An 18,014-nucleotide genomic window follows, 5' to 3' on the forward strand; every position below is an offset into this window, starting at 1 on the left:
ATTAGTGACAGGTGGGGATGAGAGACTGCATGCGGGTGAGGATGGAGTTATGCAGATATTCACTAAAAAAGTAATTCCATGCAATGCCATGAAATATTACCTCCAGCAGCGTTATCTTTGCCAGATGAGGATGTAATGAGTGCAGGTGAGGATGATGCTGCCGCTTTGTCTGCTAAGAAAACGAAACCAATGAATGCAGTGTGAGTAAGAGCAGTGGAGCATGGAGGACAGAGTATCTTTCACTTTTCACGGGCTGAAAGTTATGGTTGACAGTGTAAAACAACAAATGTTATAGAGCTGAGATTTTGGGCGGGAGATACATCATAATATGATCCTGTGGACTGAATACTGACAAAAAAATTAATTCAATTACACAGTGAAAATTTACCGTGAGAAAGGACAGTACTGACACTGCCAGGAGAGGATGCAGGAGTGGATGCAGGTGAGTTTGGAGTAATGGAGATGGCTGAGCAACCAAATCCAGTGCGTGCAGTGTAAGACAGTGCCGGGGAGCGTGCAAGAAAGAGCATATTGTGATTCCTTTGAATAGTCTGACTGTATCACTGATTACACAACAAAACAGGTGTGAGGAAGCTGATTGTTTCAGAGTGAGCATGGCTTTGTAAAATATAATGCTACATGCTTAAAATTCTCAATATTCAAAATCAAACCCAGCATAGCCTGCAATAAATACAGTTCACCAAAAGCCTGAAATATTCCTTTGCAGAATGTCATTAGTGACCTTTTTAAGTGTGGATGCAGAGCTGTTTGCAGGTAAGAATGCTTTTGTCAAACTGACTGTTAACAGAATATGGAGGACAGAGCATGTTGTCCTTGTCTAAGCGTTAATTCAATTACACAGTGAAAATTTACCCTGAGAAAGGACACTACTGACACTTACTGACAAATCCAGTGCGTGCAGTGTGAGACCGAGCAGGTGGTGTGTAAGAATGATCACATTATAATCACTTATGGCACAATCTCCATGTAATGGTTGATAGTGCTAAAAAGCAGGTACTATGGAGCTGACCTTTCAGATTCTTTACCTGAAGACCCACAATTTGACACAACCATGCATATAGAGCACAATAAACAATTGAATATCAGAGTATGTATTTTTCTCCTAAGCAATATTGTTCAATAACACAGTGATACATTACCGACAGCCTCACCAGATGGTTGTTTGGTTGGGTTGTTGGGGGCGGGTGTGGATTTTACTTCTGGGTTGGCTGTGGATAAACAGACCAATGAATGCAGTGAGATGCTGTGGAGCATGGAAGACAATGCATGTAAATTCACATTTAATAATCTGGCCCCGATCCCAGGCTCTTCACTTCACCATCACTCCGCCTTACTGGATGGTATGAAAATAACCTTGTTCTTGAATATATTCTTTTTTAAAGAAAGGTGCTTTCAAATTTCTAAAAAGAAATTTTAAATGGAATGGATCCCTTATCTATTTATATTATTTAAATTTTTTTTTACATAAATGTGTGTGTTTTATAGTTGAAAAGTGAATATTCATGTACGTTTTTGATGTTTTGTCAGATCCATCACAAACAGTGGCTTGTAGAAACCAAAACATTTATTTTTTGTCTAGCTCAGACTGTTTAAAATTGATGTAACCAATATAACATACACTATATTGTCAAAAGGGACACCCCTCCAAGTCATTGAAATCAGGCTCTCCAATCACTTCTATAGCCACGGCTGTATAAAATCAAGCACCTAGACATGCAGACTGCTTCTACAAACATTTGCGAAAGAATGGGTCTCTCTCAGGAGCTCAGTGAATTCAAGCGTGGTACCGTGATAGGATGCCACCTGTGCAATAAGTCCATTTGTGAAATTTCCACAGTCAACTGTTATTGGTATTATAACAAAGTGGAAGCAATTGGGAACAACAGCAACTAAGCCAGGAAGTGGTAGGTCACATAAAATCACAGAATGGGGACAACGCATGCTGACTCGCCAACTGTCAACAGAATCAATAGCTACAAGCCTCCAAACTTCATGTGGCCTTCAGATTAGTTCAAGAACAGTGTGTAGAGAACTTCATGGAATGAGCAGCTGCATCCAAGCCTTATATCACCATGTGCAATGCAAAGGGTCGGATGCAGTGGTGGACTCTAGAGCAGTAGAGACGTGTTCTCTGGAGTGACGAATCACACTTCTCTGTCTGGCAATCCGATGAACAAGTCTGGGTTTGGTGGTTCCCAGGAGACCAGTTCTTCCCTGACTGTATTGTGCCAAGTGTAGAGTTTAGTGGAGGGGGGATTATGGTGTGGGGTTGTTTTTCAGGGGTTGGGCTTAGCCCCTTAGTTCCAGTGAAAGGAACTCTTAATGCTGCAGCATTTGAAGCCATTTTGGACAATTTCATGCTCCCAGCTTTGTGGGAACAGTTTGGGGATGGCCCCTTCCTGTTTCAACATGACCAGTGCACAAAGCAAGGTCCATAAGGACATGGATGAGTGAGTCTGGTGTGGAGGAACAAGACTGGCCTGCACAGAGCCCTGACCCCAACCCGATAGAGTAGATAGAGTAGGGACTGCAAGCCAGGCCTTCTCGTCCAACAACAGTGCCTGACTTCACAAATGCTCTCCTATAAGAATGGTCAAAATTCCCATAAACACACTCCTAAACCTTGTGGACAGCCTTCCCAGAAGAGGTGAAGCTGTTATAGCTACAAAGGGTGAGCCAACTCCATATTAAAGCCTATTTATTAAGAATGGGATGTCATTGAAGTTCACGTGTATGTAAAGGCAGGTGTCCCAATACATTTGGCTATATACTGTTTCTCAAGGTGTCATTTTACTCTTTATGATTGCAGATTTTGTGCTTTTGCCTAAAATGAACCAACAAAGCCATAGAATGTAGTGAAGGAGAGCCATCTACCACAGATTCAGCAGCTTTATAATGGTTGCAAGCAAATGAGTAAATACTAGAATAAATTTGTATTTATTATATTATACAATACCAACACTACATAAAACTATACGGACACTTAGCTACATTATGAGATGGAGTAGATCTGATGAAGAATAGAAAAATATGATTAAACTGTCTGTTGAAACCTAACATCTGTCTAATATTTTTCACAGACCTTTTGGATTTCCTCTTTATCCTACCCAGGATACAGGCTGCTAAACTGTGCCACCTACCAGAAATCATTTTGAAATCCGGAAACGGAAAAATAAACTGACTGTCTACAAGTCAGAGCGAAAGACACACAGACAGAAGAACCTGTAACAGCAGAATGCCCATCCATTCATACTGTCTTACATCTCGGATTGAGAGACACACAGACAGAAGAACCTGTAACAGCAGAATGCCCATCCATTCATACTGTCTTACATCTCGGATTGAGAGACACACAGACAGAAGAACCTGTAACAGCAGAATGCCCATCCATTCATACTGTCTACAAGTCAGAGTTAAAGACATACAGACAGAACCTGTAACAGCAGAATGCCCATCCATTCATACTGTCTACAAGTCAGAGTGAAAGACACACAGACAAAAGAACCTGTAACAGCAGAATGCCCATCCATTCATACTGTCTACAAGTCAGAGTGAAAGACATACAGACAGAACCTGTAACAGCAGAATGTCCATCCATTCATACTGTCTATGAGTTTAATTATTTGTTCTCCCTGCTTCCCTTTAAAAATATCATCCATTTTCCCAACAAAGTATGATTAGGAAACAGAGTTGGTAAATTGTCAGTAGGTGTAAATGTGTGTGTAAATGGTATATGTGTGCCCTGTGAAGGGGTAGGCACCAGTGGGCGATGGCGATAATTTTTTCTTTTGTAGTTTAGTTCAAGTAGTTTACTGGACTACCTTCATTATTTTTAATCACTATGATGGCAGTTTGTGGCTCAGTGGGTTTTGCTGTTCTTCTAATTGGAAGTTGCCAAATTCCATGGTTGACAATTTCACCGTTTGGCCCTTAAACAAGGCCCTTTACCTCAATTGCTTCAGGGATTGTTTGACTCTCATTGCTACATAAATAAAACTCAGCTCATCCATCCATTTTCTGAAGCCATTTGTTGTACTCAAGGATGGGGTGCCCACCCATTGCAGGGCACACTCATGCACCATTAACAGCTATGGGCAAATTTGGAACTCCAATTTCCTCAACATGTTTTTGGACTGTGGGGGGGAAAGCAGAGTACCTGGATGCAGTGTTGGGGGTAACGCGTTACAAGTAACGTGCGTTACGTAATAATATTACTTTTCTTAAGTAACGAGTAATATAACGCATTACTTTATAAATTTACACATTAATATTTGAGTTACTTTTTTTAAAAAGTAGCGCGAGTTACTTTTCTATTTTAATTAATTTGCTTAAAAAAATATTTAATTAAAACGAACGTAGTCACGTAGAATCACGCACTCAGTGCTGCTTTGAAAATGCATTCCGAGCTGACCACGCCCACCCTACGGCAATCATTGCATCAAGGCGGGGATTGGCGGAAGCGCGTTACGTTTAGATCGTTTGAAACATGGCGGCTGGAGATTTGATAAGATCGTTGAATTCATTGGCAGATGAAGTGGAGCATGAACAGAGAAATAATGTTTTTGAAGCATCATAGAAACACATAGGCTGACTTGAATAATCTGATAAAAATTGAACTAAGGAATTCAGATCACTTGAGTAAATAAGAAATTTCACAGAGGCATGATTGCCGTAGGGTGGGCGTGGTCAGCTCGGAATGCATTTTCAAAGCCGCATTGATTTTTGCTACAAATATCCCCACGGCGTCAGGATGAAAACTAATTTTTGTTTGAGGACACTTAGTAGAAAACTCAAGAGTTTTGGTCTATTGCAATCAGCTTATACATTTGTTTAGGCTATGTCAAGCAATTTTTCAAATTATAGCTGAAAGATTTATGTTTAATTGGGGATGTTGTTTGTTCTGTAGTACAATTTCATTGTTCTCTAAAAAGTTATTAAACATTTAAAATGTTTAAGATCTGTCTTTTGCCCTAATATAACTTATTTCACAATGGCAATTATCTAGCCTATATTGCACTCTTTGTTATCTCATTGGACAGTGAATTTACTTTATGTAGGCCATAGCCTACCAAAACAAAAATAAAAACTTAACAAACATATTAATTTTCAACTTTCAATAATTAATGTTGAGATTTTTTTTAAATGGCATGCATAGCTCTGAAAGTTCTGAGAATATTATATAATTCTATATTATTATTCTATATATGTGTTTTTAAAAGAAAATGAAATAATAATACTCTTTGTAGTGGCACCCAGGGAGCTGGGGGTTGAGGGTTTTGCTCAAGGACCTGCAGATGTGCTGAGGCTGGGCTTGAACCGGTGACCTTGTGATCACAGGCCCACTGAGCCACATGCTGCCCCTTAAGGTGAGGTTATAAAGGCTGTTGTTGAATGCTGAATTTCTTAGTCAAAAAAACACGTCTAAGGCCTGAACAACATAAAGCTTTAGCCAGGTAAGAAATAAGTAACGCAAAAGTAACTCAAAAGTAATATAACGCATTACTTTCCATAAAAAGTAACTAAGTAATGCAATTAGTTACTTTTTGGGGGGAGTAACTCAGTATTGTAATATATTACATTTAAAAGTAACTTTCCCCAACACTGCCTGGATGAAACAGGGAGAACATAGTAACTCCACACACTTGGAACCCTGGTGGAAACTCAAACGCTGATCTCAGAATTGTGAGGCAACAGTGCTAACCACCGCACCACCATGCTGCCCAACTTAGAACATGATATTGCACAATATAATATGCTATTTGGGTAAAAAAGTACCATACGGTTCATAAAACTTGCTAAATGAGAGATGACTGGGGAAAGGTTTCCCTCCTTTTTTATCTCTGAAAGTATTGTCAGTTGGTGGGAGATTTTTAAGGACCTCACTCTGTCTTAATGCATTTAAACACTGCTTAGACAGTTATGAAATAGGCTAAATGTTGGCTTTGCCTATTTTGTCTATTTATATATGTGTGCATTTATACAGGGATCAGGTTACAAAAGGATCATGTGCACACATTCATACACACATTACATGCATTTGGATATTGTCTTTCAGCCCCTTACATTGAGTTCTTCAGAGTAGAGCTGAAAAGGAAAGTTGTGTTGATAGAAGTGGTTAGCAACTTCAGGCTCCCTAAATGGCATAACCTGGTTGCCATAGCAGCGAGCTCTGTAGACAGATCACTATTTCAACACTTAGCCACAACTTCCTGAGAAGCTGATGTATGGCATAGTTTTCTTTAGCTGTTTTTGGTTTCAACTTTGAAAGCTACACATTAACATACATGTTTGAAAATTACTAGTATAAAATACTGCAACTTACTGCTATAATATTAAATTTTCACTGCAAATGAAAAATGTAACATTGTAAAAATGTTACTCGCTATGTTTTAAAAATGTAAAATGTTCCTCGCTATGTTTTTATAACTGTGAATTTAATATGAAAATTGGCTGATGAGTCTTCTGAAAAGTTATTATTGATTGACTACATTTACATATTTCAGCCAGTACATACTGTTGTGCTACAAATTACATAATATATTATTTACATTATTAAATTGAACTACATAATAGCTGATTTGTGGAAATGAATGTTATTTTTAAATGTATATTACTTAGGCCTCTAAAATCATATTTCTATGCCAATTAAAAAATAATGAAAACTTTCAGCCACGACTCATAAATAGACTACAATAGCTAAAATAAAACTGAATCATAGGAGGATCAGACAAATCAGTCCATTTTCATTAAATGTTATGTTTTCATTTTCTGAATTCCTGCATGACTGAAGGTACCTCACCTACTGGAAAATGTTTATAAACTACTGAATGAGTAATTCTTTAATGGACCTTGTAGTTGAAATGGATCTCTCATTGAACCATTGAAGGAAAAAAATAATATATAGATAAAATAATTAACAGCTTTTTATGACATATACTACAAAGTACATGTCTTTCTTTTGATTTTAAACAACAGCTAAAATTTTTGCTTGAAACTCCATAATGAGACATTTTAGTGTGTGTTAAATATGGACAGTAGGGGTGGCAAATGTAATCCCTACAATCTAAGATGAATAAAGATTTCAATCTCAATGTAACCAACCAATCCAACCTGTCCTAATTAGGCACACTAAAAGCAGCACTAAAACAGGAATACCTGAGATACATATTTCAGCAAAATATCAAAATAGTGATGCTTATTAAAGTACTAAAAAGAATCTAATGAACTATCAAATTTTCGATCGTTTTTACAAATAGCAAAGACTGCCACCTCCCATGTATACATACTGACAGTGCTGCATAAGTTCGCAAATGGACAACTGTCTGTGAAGGTGTGTTTCTGAAGAAACAATAACTGGTACCAGGATGTGGTTTTGCTCTGTTCTCAATGGGAAGCCTGCTAGCTGCACGCTTTCTGCAAGGCGAGGCTCAGCTGCCTACCTGAAGAAGGCCGCAGTGGAAAGCTGCACTGTGGAGGAAATGCATTCTGGGCTGTAGACAGTAACTTCACTGCTAACATGGGTCACACGTTATATATTTCTGACCAAAATATATCCCTTTAAAATTCTTAGGATTTTGTATGTGAATCTGTTTTTAAACAGTTTTTCAAGTGAGCAAATTTCAATTATTGACAATAAATATCTTCTGTGGAATTATACATGCAATTATATATATATATATATAGCCCTGGATACAGGCTGTGTGATATTAATCATCTCCCTACCTGTCACTGCTAGGGCCTCACAAAATTTTGAATGTGTTATATATAAATAGCAGTATTGTTCATTGGTTACACATTTCTATACTACAACTTGATTGAACCATTTGACTTTTATCACCCAAAAAATGTAATTTATTATATGATAGCATCTATTTGCATACCAATGTTAATTATTAAAAAATTAATTATCTAGTTAAGACAATGCATTTTATATTTCTTGCGAACATACAAGTAATGCAGTTCTTCATCATCTGCAGTGTCTAACATTTATATCTAAATTGGCTAGACTCCGAGTGTATCTGTCATTGTTTGCTTGGTAGCCATATTGATGACTTTAGTGACGACATGTAGGCGAGTTGCTTATAGTGTTGCTTGGCATCATATAAAATGTAGTCATGGGGAATTTTCAGTGTCAGGACATCGGCAGCAGTCTTTACCTCACACTTAAAGCAGAAATGAAAGATAAATTATATTGTTTGATGGTCATGTGAGCTAAACCTCCAACAATATTATGTCCAGTTTATTAAGATTCCTGGATTATTTTGGTACATTTCTCAAATGACATCTAATATTTGCAAAACAAGAAGCATAATCCCTAAACTATAGTATCAGTTCTGCACAGCAGGACATCATTTCTAATTGCTTCACACAAATTTCCAAATGTTTGCAAATGGTTCTGTACAATTGTCATCAATGGGCACAGGTTTCAGCTGCTTTAGCCTTGTTGGTCAAAATAGATTATATAGTTTCCCATTGTAATAATTTTACCCCCAAAACTACATATATGTGATTATTGTGTTAGTCACCACATGCAAAACAGTTAACCAAGCTTTCAAAATGATTTTAAAATATACTGAATAAGTTGCAGTGATATGGCGTTGTTGTGTTTTTGGTTCTCACGGTACATGGTTTTGCCATTTTGTTGTTTTTGTGTTATACAGTGCTGTGTGATTCTTTTGTTTGCTATTGTACTGTGTCTTGAGATCTGAAGAAGTTACATGTGCATGCGAGTGTTTTCTCTTGCCAGTGAACTTTACATAATGTAATGTAGAGCTTCGCAATGTTAAAATTGGTGTCTTTGACATGAATAAGTAGCAGTTTTCTAATAAAAAATGACCAGTCAGTGACATTGAGAAAGTGGGATCTCACTCTCTTTCAGCATTGTGGACCTCAGCAGCAGACTTACACTGACATTTCGACAATATATCTAAGCATTTTGACTCTCATGGTTAAAACTATGCTGATTGTACATCTCATTTTGCTGGCACTGGCTATTTCATTCATGGAATTTTTTTGAGACATGAATTAATTGTTTTGGTTAAGTTACAGGCTTTTATAAAAAAAAATTTGGTGGTCTGGTCCAAAAAGGGTTGTGCACAGAAGCAGGTTTTCGATCTGTGTTGCAATGACAAACTAATAGTATCTATACTATAAAACACAACCAAATTAATTCAATCCAAAAACTGGCTGGGTCCCAATCTTTGGAGCTTGGACATGTAAAAAGATGAAAATCAGTGACTCAGTGCAAGCATATGAAAGTCATGTAATCCCCTATACAAATTAATAATTGGCCTTTTGTACAAGGGCTGTTATGTTATATAAACCCAGCACAAAGCCTACAAAAAGACACGAGCCTGAATGTATCTGTAGAAACAGTGTCTGGCTCTTCAGGTTAAGTTGTGCCTGTGATTAGATGGTTGGTGGTTGAAATCCCAAAGCTGATGGAGTGATTTTACCATTGGGCCCTTGAGTAAGGCCTTTAACCCTGATTGCTCGAGGGACTGTCCAACCCCCCTTTATCAGCTGGACATCTCTTTGAGTAAAAACATCTGCTAAATAATGAAATGTAATGTAAATGTATTTCAGTCAAGTTCCACAGATAGTTCTCAGATAGCCATGCTTTTACTTAATTTATGCATCTGTAGCACACAATTTAAGATCCCCTTGACTAGGTTTTACCCCCTAACCCAATTACAGAGTATAAAAATACTCCATGTTTCTTGGGATTATCATAGTTATTCACATAAAACAAAATCGGTTGACTTTCTGTCCTTCCCTTGATCTCTTTGCAAAGGTACATAACGGTTCTGCCGCAACATTTTAAGATAATTTATTCCACTGGTGAAGATGCATTACTACATTCCTTAATGACTCATAAATAATCATACACATCACATCAAACATATGTTACATTTTTATCTTAAAATAACGGTCAGATATTTAAACATGGTTTTTGACAACCTGAAGCTGATTGATTACCCATTTCTGTGACTTCCACTGTCACATGAGCTGCTTTCCTTACTTACTGAGTTATCGTGTCTCTTGAGTTCTGCTCCTTATTTGTATGCTGGCAACTTGCCCCTCTTTCTCATGCTATTTATATTGAATAATAGTACATTTATATTTCAATAACATACATTTATATAAGCGACATGTTTTTTTGTATTACCGCGTATTTGGCACGAACATTTTGACATTTTTTTTACAAAAAGCAATCATGAGGAAGCCAAATGTACAAATGTTTCATTCTCCAGACGCTTTGTTACTGTGGGGTCCCTTTGACAGCCAACTTCTTCATTTTGAAGCTTCCTCTTTCTGACATTTTTTTTTTCGTTTACCATTTTAGCAGGCTGCTGCTAATGAGAGAACAAGTATAAGTTCATCTCAAAATGGAATTAGGAAGTGGTCTGACTTCAGGGCTGCTGCTATTGACAAGATCAGAAGACGAGTGTAAAATAATTAGCAGTCAGACAGCATCACAACTATACATACGTAATTGTGTTAAATTTACACGATTTAAAGAATAAAAATACTTAAATGTACATATATGTGTATATAGATAGATAGATAGATAGATAGATAGATACTCAGCAATACTATAATGAGAATAACTCTGCCAAGATATCAGTTTGCCCTGATAAACCATCTTTAATTAAACAACATTGAAATTTCGCTACTTGGTTATAAATCCAAATGCAATGTAATCAATAAGAAAACCAGAAAAAAACAAAATATTTCAAAATAATTTAGAATAAATGATATATTAGCATTTTTTTCTCAGCTGGTGATACGGCTGAACAAAAATTTGATGGAATATCATTGTCCGTTGCTAGCTATATCTATCTTTCAGGATGATACATTATCGTATATTATTTCTAGAAGATATGTTTATTAAACATGATCAATTATGATGAATATCTATACTCTAGCTAATTCAAATATACCAACAGTATATCTCAATCACCAACTGAACTAGTGGCTAAATTTGGTAATGGCTATAGGCCGTAGTCAGCCCACGGAGTGTCACATCATGGTGGAAGAATAGTTCAAATTAGATTCAAAGAACGTTTGCTATTAAAAGTGGATTGCCAATTATAGCGTGAAAATTATATTGGAGAAGTAATAAGGAACCAGAGGTTGTACTATATCAAAAATATTAGCTCAGCTAGGAAGGCTGCAAGTTGCCATGTGCTTAACCACACTTTAGCAGTAGGTTTACTTTCAGTCTGGTATGTTCTATACCGTACTTTAGCTTCTTGGGAGTCAGACCTAAAGTAGTTAGGCTCATTTACTTTAATTATAATACCTGCTTATTGTACATGAGGCGTTTCAAATTACTTTGTCTGTAGGCATCTGCCTCCAAATTAAAATTAACAATCAGAAAATGCCTTCCTATATATGTCAATTCCTTCTTATACAGAGCAGGAAGTATTATATTGAACTATCCAAAGCTATTATTATGAAAAGCTGCAGTAGTTATTCTCTACACTGATTGGTCAGTGGAAGACAACACACAGTGTATCGTTTTAGAAACTTTTTTGTCTCTATGAAAGTATTCATTTTAAAAATAACTACTGTTTTCGATTTCAGTCACTATTTTTCTTACAAGACTTTATAAATGTACATAAAATTTTATAGAAATTGATTGATCTTTGCATAAGTCGAGACATTGCACAGTTTGCTCACACACTTGCCTTCCAAATCCAGACCAATTCATAAAGCCTTCTCACAGTATAGCATGACTCGGAGCTCATAAAGTATTTGACCTAAGACCGGAACCACGGTTTGTAAGACGTCCAAATATCAAACTGTATTTTACATGACCAGTAACTACGTGATTGATGTTGCAATTTAGCCCCCATGGATCAAATTAAATAACTGGCCTATTACACATTTTACGCTCAGGTGCACCATTAATTCAGATGAAGAGTTATAGCAAACAAAAATTACAGAGAACAAAAAAATCTAAATCAAACTCTACATCAGACAATTGACACAGTAAAAACATGTAACATGAAACATTAGCGGTGATCCGACGGCTGACATGTCAGTATAAAATCGAGATTAAAATAGCAATGGAACGGCACACCCAGTTTATCCGACAATCTCCGAGTTTTTGTCTGCCTCGTAAATGCAGTTTGTAGTAGACAAACATAATTTGCGCGTAGAGAAATCTCTGCTAATGAGCAGAGAATATGTGCTTTACTAAAAATGAATTAGCTGTCCCCGAGCTCGTTCCAAAACGATACATATGCACACTTCTCTTTTTGCTCATTGTCTCAAAAGTACGTCTACCATTAATTTCTCAAAACTGAAACTTGCGGAAGTTGTAAAGCATTAGCTAAGTTTGAATAATTGAATTAAGTTTAATATTGAATTAATTTAATTCCTTCCCTCTCACATCTTATAGCTCTTTTACAAATCTTTTTGTATTAGGAAACCTGTGCAATTTTGTACACTTAGCCAAAAAAACAAGTATACAGTCGTAACGACTTTATTAAAACCCCTTAGTTAGGAAAATGAATATACAATGCAATTAATTGTCTGTCTCTGTTACTTTTATATAGCCAAATTTATGTTACATATCCATATGTCACATTAGCACACCAATGAGAATTATTGGAGTTTCAGAAACTTCAAACAAATTTCTATCGGGTACATTATAGATCAATATTATACTTTGACAATATTCTTTAAATGACTTACTGTTTCCCAAGTGGATGACAGCCAACAGGATTAGAAAGCCAGGAAGTCCAGCCATGTCCAGGAGATCAGAACAAGCCAATGACACACCATGCGTCCTGTTGAACACAAAAAAAAATCACTTTTAGACATTATATTTATATACTAATACATATATTTCTTCTTTTTTGCTGAAGACTACGAATGGTAAGTCTCACATACGTTTTCTTGCCTTTCTTATCAGAGTGCACAGTTTCCTGTATGTGTTCCCCCAACCCTAAGTCTCGCTACTTGACTTGCAGAAGCAAATCTAACCTAAAGCTCTTTACGTAAGGCCTTCTGCACAGGAAGCTGCATTTCAACTGCGCCACAGTTCCGTTTGTGTCGTTTCTCATCTGTCGAACTTTAACTTAGCATTCCCCAGCCACTCCAACTGAACTTAATGAGGCAACTTTAAAATAGTCGAGTTAACCTTCCTAAAAGCAAACATCGGTTGGGCCTTTAGTCTACTTTTTGGTTGATATCACAGGTATGAGTTATAGGGAATGAAACAACCTCCTTGATAGCTTATTTTATCGTTTAGAGTTTGGAATTTGTTGTAGCATAGGCTGACACAAACCTTTTCAAGTGCATGTGTCCTTGGTTTGACATGCAGAGATTATATTTATTGACGATACATCAAATTAATTGCGTTATGTGGAAAATATCATAATGTATTTGTGTGACGGCAAACTGCTAAAGTTTTTTAATTTGCATTTGTACTGTTAGCATTTTAACACAAAACTGCCATTAATCTAACTGCTAAATGAATTAAATAACATGTCTGGTCTGTGGCTTAGTGGGTTTGCATGCTGTGTCTATGCTCAGAAGGTCATTGATTCAAGTCCCAGGGTCGGCCGAGTGATTTCACTGTTGGATCCTTCAGCAAGGCCCTTAACCCCAGTAGCTCCAGGGATTATCTTATCTGGCTTTCTGAAATGTACATTGTTAAAAGTGTCTGCTGAATGTAAAAATACTTTAGGTATTACTTACGGCATAGCTTATTGACTTTTTCATTCCCCTGTCATGGGCAGATTGACTTTCCAAGCTGAGTCATTTCAATACCTGAGGGAAAATGTATGTAGGTGGTGGGAGTGGTTCAATTGAAATGCATTTTTGAAAGAATTCTGACTCTCTTCTGAGGCCCTCCCATTGAGATCAGCTTCACTCATGCGAAGGATCAGAATCGAAACCTTACACAGCATTGGGGTTGGTCAAGTTTTGACCGCTGTATTGTGGTAATCTGTCCTGTACTGTACCTTCTATTTAGTCATTAGCAATTCTGCTACAGAGTAGACAAACCTGAATGTCCATTATCATGTGTGCAGTGCCTAGAAACCATGTAACTTTGCAGTTCAGACAAAGTTTCCTTAAGACAGTGTTTATCTTGGACTTAATCTCCTGAAAACTGAATTTCATGATGGCTCATAACACTTTTGCATGTACCACATCCTGAAAAGCTATTTATGTTTGTGGGGAGGGTCGATGAGAAGATCAGCCATCAAAAACCTTCACAGGCATCACTCTAATGTGAAAACATTATAAGTTGCCAGCTGTAATGCACCTATCTGACGTACAGAAACACTGTAGAACGCCGACTTAAATATTATATTCATCACTCTCACAAACCGATTACAAAACTCTAAGGTTATACAACCAGCTCAGTAGGATACACCAGTTTGTGGACATTAAAACAAACGCAAAATAAACTGGAACTGTAACAGTCCAAGAAATATATATATAACAGTTCTTTCCATTCAGCACAAATGTAACAATACTAACAAACCGGATACATGTGGGTGGCCCCAGATCTTTAAAAAAAACACACACATAGACACACACACACACACTACAATGAATAACTGCCTACATTTTTGTAAAGCAAAAGTGTGCAGACTAAAACCCACCCACTCGAGACTTTCTGCAAGGTGCCGTTTATTTATTTGGCATTTCCATTCGATTTGGAGAAATCATATGACAAACCAATTCATAAAGCCTTCTCAAAGTATAGCAGGACAAAGAGCCCATAAAGTATATTAATTTGGGGCATTTCCTCAGACAAATGCATCGAGGAATAAATAGCATGTTTGATAACACATTTCACTGCTTTTGATGCGCCTGATTTCTTGTCAGTTTATGCATGTTTGCTGTGCAACAGAAGCCACCTAGTGAGAGATAGTGGGTTGGGAAAATGTGCAGGATTTCATCCATCTTCCAACCCACTTATCTTGGTCAAGATCACCTTGTTTAGAGCCACTCTAACCCTTAACCCTATACTGTAGCAGGCAGCATCGGGCACAAGAACACAACAACTCTTCAGACACAGGGCGGGGGGGGGGGGGGGGGGGCTGCAGATCAGAAAAATTCGAATAAATACTATACTCTGCAAAAGAAAATCAAGCTTAAAACTTGGTGGGTGGCAATAAGAGTATTAAAAATATTACCAATAAACAGTTTAAAATAATAATAATAATAATAATAATAGTAAAGCTACTTGACTAACAGTATGTAGATAAAGAAGCATCACTGGTATGGCTTCGAAACTCAGGCCTAAAAGGAGAGACTGAGAGTTTATTGCTTGCAGCACAAGATCAGGCACTGAATACTCTGCTCCATCAAAAAGCCATTCTTAAGATGGATGTCGATAGTAAATGCAGAGTATGCCGTCAATTTGGCAAGCATGTAAACCACATTGTGGCTGGCTGCCCAGTGTTAGCATCTGCCAAATACCGTCATAGGTACAACAAAATGGCGAATTATCTGAACTGGGCGATCTGCAAGGAACTCGACCACGAAGTGCCTGAGCGTTGGCTTGACCATGACCCACATGCAGTCACAAACACCGGTGCCTCGATCACAGCTATGTGGGACATGGCCATTAACACCGATAGAGCCGTATTAGCGACAAGAAGGCGAAAACATGCCTCGTAATCGATGTTGCAATCCCAGATGACCCTAATCTTCTAACAAAAGAAACAGATAAGGTTGGCAAATACAGAGATCGGGCCACAAAAACAATCATAGTGCCAGTTGTCACTGGAGCACTGGGACCCCTAAGGAAGGGATTCAGTGACCTGGGGGTTCTCCCCAGGAAGCCTTGTGCTAAGGAGCTACAGAAGATGGTGCTCTTAGGAACTGTGCACATTCTGAGAAGATTTTTAACGTAAAGTAATACTTAGGTCTCTGGTTGAGACACAGTTCCTTTGTAAAGGCCGGCTTAGTATGATAATAATTTTTAAAAATAATAATAATACAATTTTTTTTAAATTTCAAGTTACCTTTTGCGTAGATAGAGGACCGCAGCACTGCTCCCCAGACTTCTCCTCGGGGGATCCCCAGCCATTCAATGTATCCATTAAATTTCCAGCTCAATTAATTAACCTAATTAATTAATTAACCAATCAATCAATCAATTAATTAATGTTCATGAGGTATTGATTAGCCAAACAAGGTGTAGTTGAGATCAACAAATTCATCTATGTCTGTGATGCATTGCCGCCCCATCCTGGGTTTTTCCCTGCCTTGCCCCCCCCCCCCCCATCACCAGCATAGGACAAGCAGGTACAGAAAATAGATGGATGGAAATATTTGGATGCATATGTTAGTAACTTCAAGTACCGAGGTGACTTGAAGACAGACACTGAAATGACAAAGCTAGCATGCTTCAGTATTTAAATATAATTTCTTAGCAAGCCTTGGACTCAGTCAGTGTACTCACTTATTCAAAAACAAATTGACTACTGTTCCTGTAATATTTCATAAGTGCAACTGTAATACCAAAATATGATAAAGGTTATGGATCATTTGTTCATCTTAATAAGCATGTAATTGCTCTTAATAAGTTGCATTTTATCATACCTAAAGCGTTTTTTGTTGTATCATTAACCTTTTTACTGTTTGGATCTTTACAATAATCATGAGATGCATAGTGTGAGTAAGCTGGAAGCTGTAAATTGCTCTCTATCACAATGCTGTGAGCAGGCTGGGAACCTTGCACTAAGTTTACTGGCTGTTAGCCTATGTGATAATGCTTCTATTTTTGCCTGCAGTGTTTTATACCTCACGGAATTGTGGGTTTGGCTCGGTGCTGCTCTTCCTGGATGATGTATGGCAAGGTGGAGACAGAAAGAATGTAAATTATTTTGGATTTTATATATATATATATATATATATATATATATATATATATATATATATATATATATATATACTGTATATATGAAGAAAATCCCACCTCTTTATCATCATTAAGTAGATTTTAACATTTTCCTTGTTACTTGTCAGATTACTAGACGCTGTGGCAAAATGCATTATGTACTCTGCAAAAAAAAAAAAGCATGAAATAGAGGAAGTGCTAAATTTATCATTGGTGAGTGATTTGCATGAAAAACTGAAGTCATGCAAGAACATAAAACACAAAAAAAAACGTCTTTCAACACATCACCAACACCACGTGAACCTTGGGAAAGAAGACGACCATTTTATTTCTGTATTGCTCACTTTCTGATATTAAAAAGAATGACCTAATGCATGTATGACCAGATAGGCGATATATTTTTGTTTCTTTTATTATTTTGTCATAGGTTTATATAGTTTCTTATAGAGGTTTAATTTTATTTAAAAAGTTTTGTTAGATGAGTTAGGTATAACTGTGGCCATTTTATAAAAGGGTTATTATATTTTATAAAAATGGCATAGAATAGTGCATTATTGCTTAAACAGCATTCAGCATCATTGTTGTGTTTTAGGATAGTATCCTGTCAGCCAGTTATCATATAGGTGTAACTGCACACCTGTAAGCACTTTTTGAAACATTTTTATAAAAAGGCCAATGCTATACCTAACTCATCCCTTTAGAAGTGAATAGTTAGCATGTTGGTGGCACAATTAAGATGAAAAGCTTATTCAGTTTGTACTGTATTATATATTGTTTTCTACATTTACCGTGGTAAAAACGAGTTTAAAATGATCCACATTCCTGATGATTTAGATTGTGTGTTATTACTCCTGCGTCTAAGGAAGAGAATGTTATAGCGATCCACAAGGTGTCAGTGTTTCCCTACTCCATTCCCCTGTTTTCAGTCTTATCTTCGCTGTATTTGTTACTCGCCAGTATTTTCTTTCCTTTTATTGTACACGGCATTACATGTTTCACTCGGCACTGGAGGTGAAATGTACATTTGACTCATTGCTCATTGACAGCCACAGGCAGTGCTGCGGGAGCGAGAACTGGCAGAACCTCAAGTTTACAAGTTTGGTACATACTTTGGTTG

At 37.1% G+C, this 18,014-nt stretch overlaps 1 protein-coding gene across 13 annotated transcripts in view; it reads right to left on the reverse strand.

Annotated features, from left to right (window-relative positions):
- Window positions 1-13,060, reverse strand: part of LOC111843067 (receptor-type tyrosine-protein phosphatase C-like) — a 43,192-nt gene extending 30,132 nt beyond the window's left edge. For 5 of the 13 annotated variants that reach the window (XM_072699662.1, XM_072699659.1, XM_072699657.1 and 2 more), the window contains exons 1-3: window positions 12,925-13,060; window positions 12,727-12,821; window positions 1,173-1,229 (exon numbers count right to left, since the gene is read on the reverse strand). In XM_072699662.1, the coding sequence (XP_072555763.1) occupies window positions 1,173-1,229; window positions 12,727-12,781 (112 nt within the window). In that variant the 5' untranslated portion in view covers window positions 12,782-12,821; window positions 12,925-13,060. Of the gene's footprint in view, window positions 1-100; window positions 173-1,160; window positions 1,230-12,726; window positions 12,822-12,924 lie in introns of all 13 variants that reach the window. The other 8 variants (XM_072699660.1, XM_072699658.1, XM_072699656.1 and 5 more) reach the window with 3 other exon arrangements.
- Window positions 13,061-18,014: the final 4,954 nt, after the last annotated feature.

This window comes from Paramormyrops kingsleyae, chromosome 15, assembly GCF_048594095.1.
Source record: "Paramormyrops kingsleyae isolate MSU_618 chromosome 15, PKINGS_0.4, whole genome shotgun sequence".
NCBI classification, from domain to species: domain Eukaryota; kingdom Metazoa; phylum Chordata; class Actinopteri; order Osteoglossiformes; family Mormyridae; genus Paramormyrops; species Paramormyrops kingsleyae.